This window comes from Oratosquilla oratoria, chromosome 23 (assembly GCF_046742065.1).
Source record: "Oratosquilla oratoria isolate Oo_2021 chromosome 23, ASM4674206v1, whole genome shotgun sequence".
In the NCBI taxonomy this organism is placed as follows: domain Eukaryota; kingdom Metazoa; phylum Arthropoda; class Malacostraca; order Stomatopoda; family Squillidae; genus Oratosquilla; species Oratosquilla oratoria.
The window spans coordinates 45,154,269-45,158,348 of record NC_134799.1 but is presented as its reverse complement, the minus strand read 5'-3'; the positions used below and the strand labels follow the sequence as shown (position 1 = coordinate 45,158,348).

At 41.3% G+C, this 4,080-nt stretch overlaps 1 protein-coding gene across 1 annotated transcript in view; it reads right to left on the bottom strand.

Moving 5' to 3' along the window:
• LOC143037780 (uncharacterized) overlaps window positions 1-1,005 on the bottom strand; it is a 3,471-nt gene extending 2,466 nt beyond the window's left edge. The window contains exon 1 of the mRNA XM_076206333.1: window positions 198-1,005. Within this exon, the coding sequence (XP_076062448.1) occupies window positions 198-1,005 (808 nt within the window). The remainder of the gene's footprint in view (window positions 1-197) is intronic.
• Window positions 1,006-4,080: the final 3,075 nt, after the last annotated feature.

The window sequence follows — 4,080 nt, the reverse complement described above, 5'->3', positions numbered from 1 at the left end:
AATTTTTCAGGTGTGCATGCTCACTGACCCTAGTCTGGTGGATAAGGGTTTGGCCAAAAACTTGGCCAATTTATGTGGTGCACTGCCAATCCCGGAAGTGATGGGTCTCATCGGGACGTTTGGTTTGTGTGTCTTTGGGAGTCCGCGCATACTGGGTGGTCTAGGGGTTTCCTCCAGTAGCCCTACTAATTTCTTACCTCTGTTGGATTTGACCAGTATCCGCCTAGCTTCTTTCTTGAACTTCTCTCCTTCTATTGTCGCGTGTCCTTTATGTTTCTTTTCGTAGGTGGTGGTGTCACTAAGCAGGTCGTACATTTTGCGAACGTAATCGGTTTTGTTCATGATGACGATTCCTCCCCCTTTATCGGCACTCGTGATCATCAGGTTATCATTATTTCCAAGGTTCTCTAAGGCTGACCAGAATCTTTTTGGAATAGCGCAATTGTGGGAAGTGGCTAGAGCATGGAAACACGTGATCAAGCTTTGTTTAAAACCTTTCTCTAAGTCACTGTCTTCCCATCTGTAGTTCTTATTCACGTATTCCGTAAGACCGATGTCAAATTTCAGTCCCAGGGAGAGAGATTGTTTCTCTGTGTCTGTTAAGGTGTGGTCAGATAGGTTCACTATGAGATCTTCCCTTTCTACTTTGTTCCAATCACTTGAGTCACACAGATGTGCCAGTTTTTCCTCTAATCTAACACTTTGTTCTGAATGTTCACGTTCTAATCTCTGTAATAAACAACGTGGTAGATTTGTGCCACTGATGTAACTCCTCAGATCGTCCACTGTGTTACGAAGGTCTTCACAAGCCTCTAACAAATAAAATTTTGCGCAATCACTAAACGGCACTTCCTTCTGCTTAATCTGAATAGGCGTCTCTTTTGGTATCACTTTTTCTTCTATACATCTTTCTAAGAATCTGCGGCGAAGTATACAGCTATCAATTTTTCTCTGTGTACGAAACTCTACCCAGACGGATTTTGGCTGCTCACCACCACTCGACATGTTGAAATATGTATGACGGAATGAGTGGAAAGGGTGATGAGGTAAACGCCAAAAAACCGTTGGAGTTTATTACTAACGTTTCATCCTTAAAGGACTTCCTCAGAGTATACACTAAGAAAATATTTACAGCTTATATACTTCATTCCTTAGCCCGTTCCTCCCCTATCTCCGTCCTTCCTTCGTTCCGCTTCACCTCGAACAAAGTCGCTGGTCAGCTTAGATAATTTAATAAATCACTCCATATGGTTATTACATGGTTTTGAAGCAATGTACGCTGCTTCTTTTATTATCCTTTCTTGTTTTCTTAGCCCTTTGTGAAGTACCTCTGTATTTTCCCAGTCAGGAAGGTGGCCAAATTTGTCTATATGAACCACAAGAGAATTAGATGTCCGGTATATATATATACATATATGTATACATGTATGTTTATATATATATATATATATATATATGTATATATATATATATATTTATATATATACATATGTATATACATATATATATATATATATATATATATATATACATGTATACATATATTATATAAGCGATTTGTGTGCGTGTGTGTGTGTGTGTGTGTGTGTGTGTGTGTGTGTGTGTGTGTGTGTGTGTGTGTGTGTGTGTGTGTGTGTGTGTGTGTGTGTGTGTGTGTGTGTGTGTGTGTGTGTGTGTGTGTGTGTGTGTGTGTGTATTTATGCAGTTAACAAAATAATCTGTCTCTTTTTTTTTTTTTTTTGTCTTTATCTCTTACAGTAATTTTGTGGGTTGTTTACTCCCCAACAGTTGAGCAACGCAATTTGTTTTATTTATGTCTTGCGCAGCGACATAAACACTTTCGATCACGAAGGCGTTTCCACGGCTTCGTGTGTGAGTGGCAGGAACAGCCTGCAGGTGTTCCTTCACACGATAATGAACAAGTTCACATGAAGGAGGGAACTGTCACGTGCCCTATCACCGTGTTGTAACGGAGGAGCGTCACCGAAGCGTCGAAATTTCTGGCACGTCTTCGATTGGAACCGGTTCGTGGCACGTGAACCGTGACGTTCTCTCATGTGAAAGTGACGTGCTATGAGGGAGTTTCTCTAGACTAAGTGAAATAGCCCAGCCCCAGCCAGAATTGGTATGTCAGTATCATTGAATGTCAGCTGCGATGACAATTCTTAAACGGGTAATAGTAGCTTGGCGTTAAAACATACGAATGAAGCTGAAGTCGATTGAGCCTTTTCTTTATTTTTTCCTTTTTCTAATAGTGACATGATAAAGTATTTTTTCTCTTTATTTTATTTTTTCCTTTTTCCAGGAATCAAAGAAAATTGCCGGTGCAAATAAACAAAACACGTTAGTGGGTTTTTGAAAATTTCTCTCACTCATTCACTCATCACTACAACCACTGCCACCGCCACCACATATCTTTCACAACTTCCACAAATTCACCGTTTCTTTTCCTATAGCTCTCTGCAATAAATGGATAAAGAGGTCTGACTGTTTTGCTCTACCTTTGTGTTTAATCGTGATAAGACAGTTGGCAACCATTAAACCCCTAAACCACGTTTTTCCGTCCACCAATGTTTGTTTTAATTATTGTAGTGCTTACGGTTCCCATTTTCTTTGCATCCATCTTCCACGCAGTTGTTGACTTGTACAAATAGAAAACGGGGGAACGGTTTGTTTACAGCGCTTTGAGGCTTCTTGGTGTCCCAGATATTAAAAGATGAGCTGGGCGTCTACCTGGTGAGGGATGGGGAGAGTGCTCACTGGAGGAAACGGGTTTAGTGGATCGGGGTTAGAAAGAGGATGAAAAATATTTGCTTGTTAATATAACCAAGGACTTGAGGACATGCACACAGTCGTATTCCAAAGTCTTGCTCCGTCTTTTGTTTTCTGCCAACGATGGATATCGATCCTGGGAACAAGATATACGCAAAATCTATATCCAGAATTTATGTTCAGTGATACATTTCAAAGAGTGCAAAGACTATGGCTGAGGCCCTTTGCACATTATAAGTGGGAAGTGGAGGTGGGGTATGGTTGAGTAGCACATGCCCACTTCATACACATTGAAGCCCATTTAACGCCCTTCACGTCAGCACATTGTGAATGAAGGATCAACCCTGTTCCCTCAATCACACTGCTCGGTGTTAGGGCATTGCAGAGATTGAACTTAAAAACAAAACAAAAAAACAAGAAAGGTATGTACCCTCGTGGTAGCACCCTCGCTCATTCCACTCAATTTCCATCGGTGTTCTCACCTCATGAAGACATAACGTTTGTCAGCGTTTGTTAGCACTTCTTAACTTTTCGTGTAAATTTCTACACAGATAAGCAAAAGAATAAAGGCAAAGAATTCAAGCCAGGAGACGTTTAGCCACGATCATTTTTGCTCTGTATGTTCGGAGTTCCTTTTCTATTCTTCTTTTCTTATTCTTCTTCCTCTTCTTCTTGCTCCTGTTCTTCCTCTTCTTTTTCTTCCTCTTCTTTAAGTTTCATAGAAAACCTGACGGTGGTAATAGTGGTCATTTCTTTGGCACACACACGCACACAAACACACACACACACACACACAAACACACAAACACACACACACACACACACACACACACACACACACACACACACACACACACACACACACACACACACACACACACACATACACACACACATACACACACACACACACACACACACACACACACACATACACACACACACATACACACACATACACATACACACACACACACACACACACGCACACACACACACAAACACACACATACACACAAATACACGCACACATATACACATACACAAACACATATACACACACATACACATACACACACGCGCACGCGCGGGCACACGCACACAAACACACACACACGTATACACACAAATACACACACACATATACACATACACAAACACACACACACACACACACACACACACACAAACACACACACACACACACACACACACACACACACACACACACACACACACACACACACACACACACACACACACACACACACACACACACACACACACACACACACACACACACACACA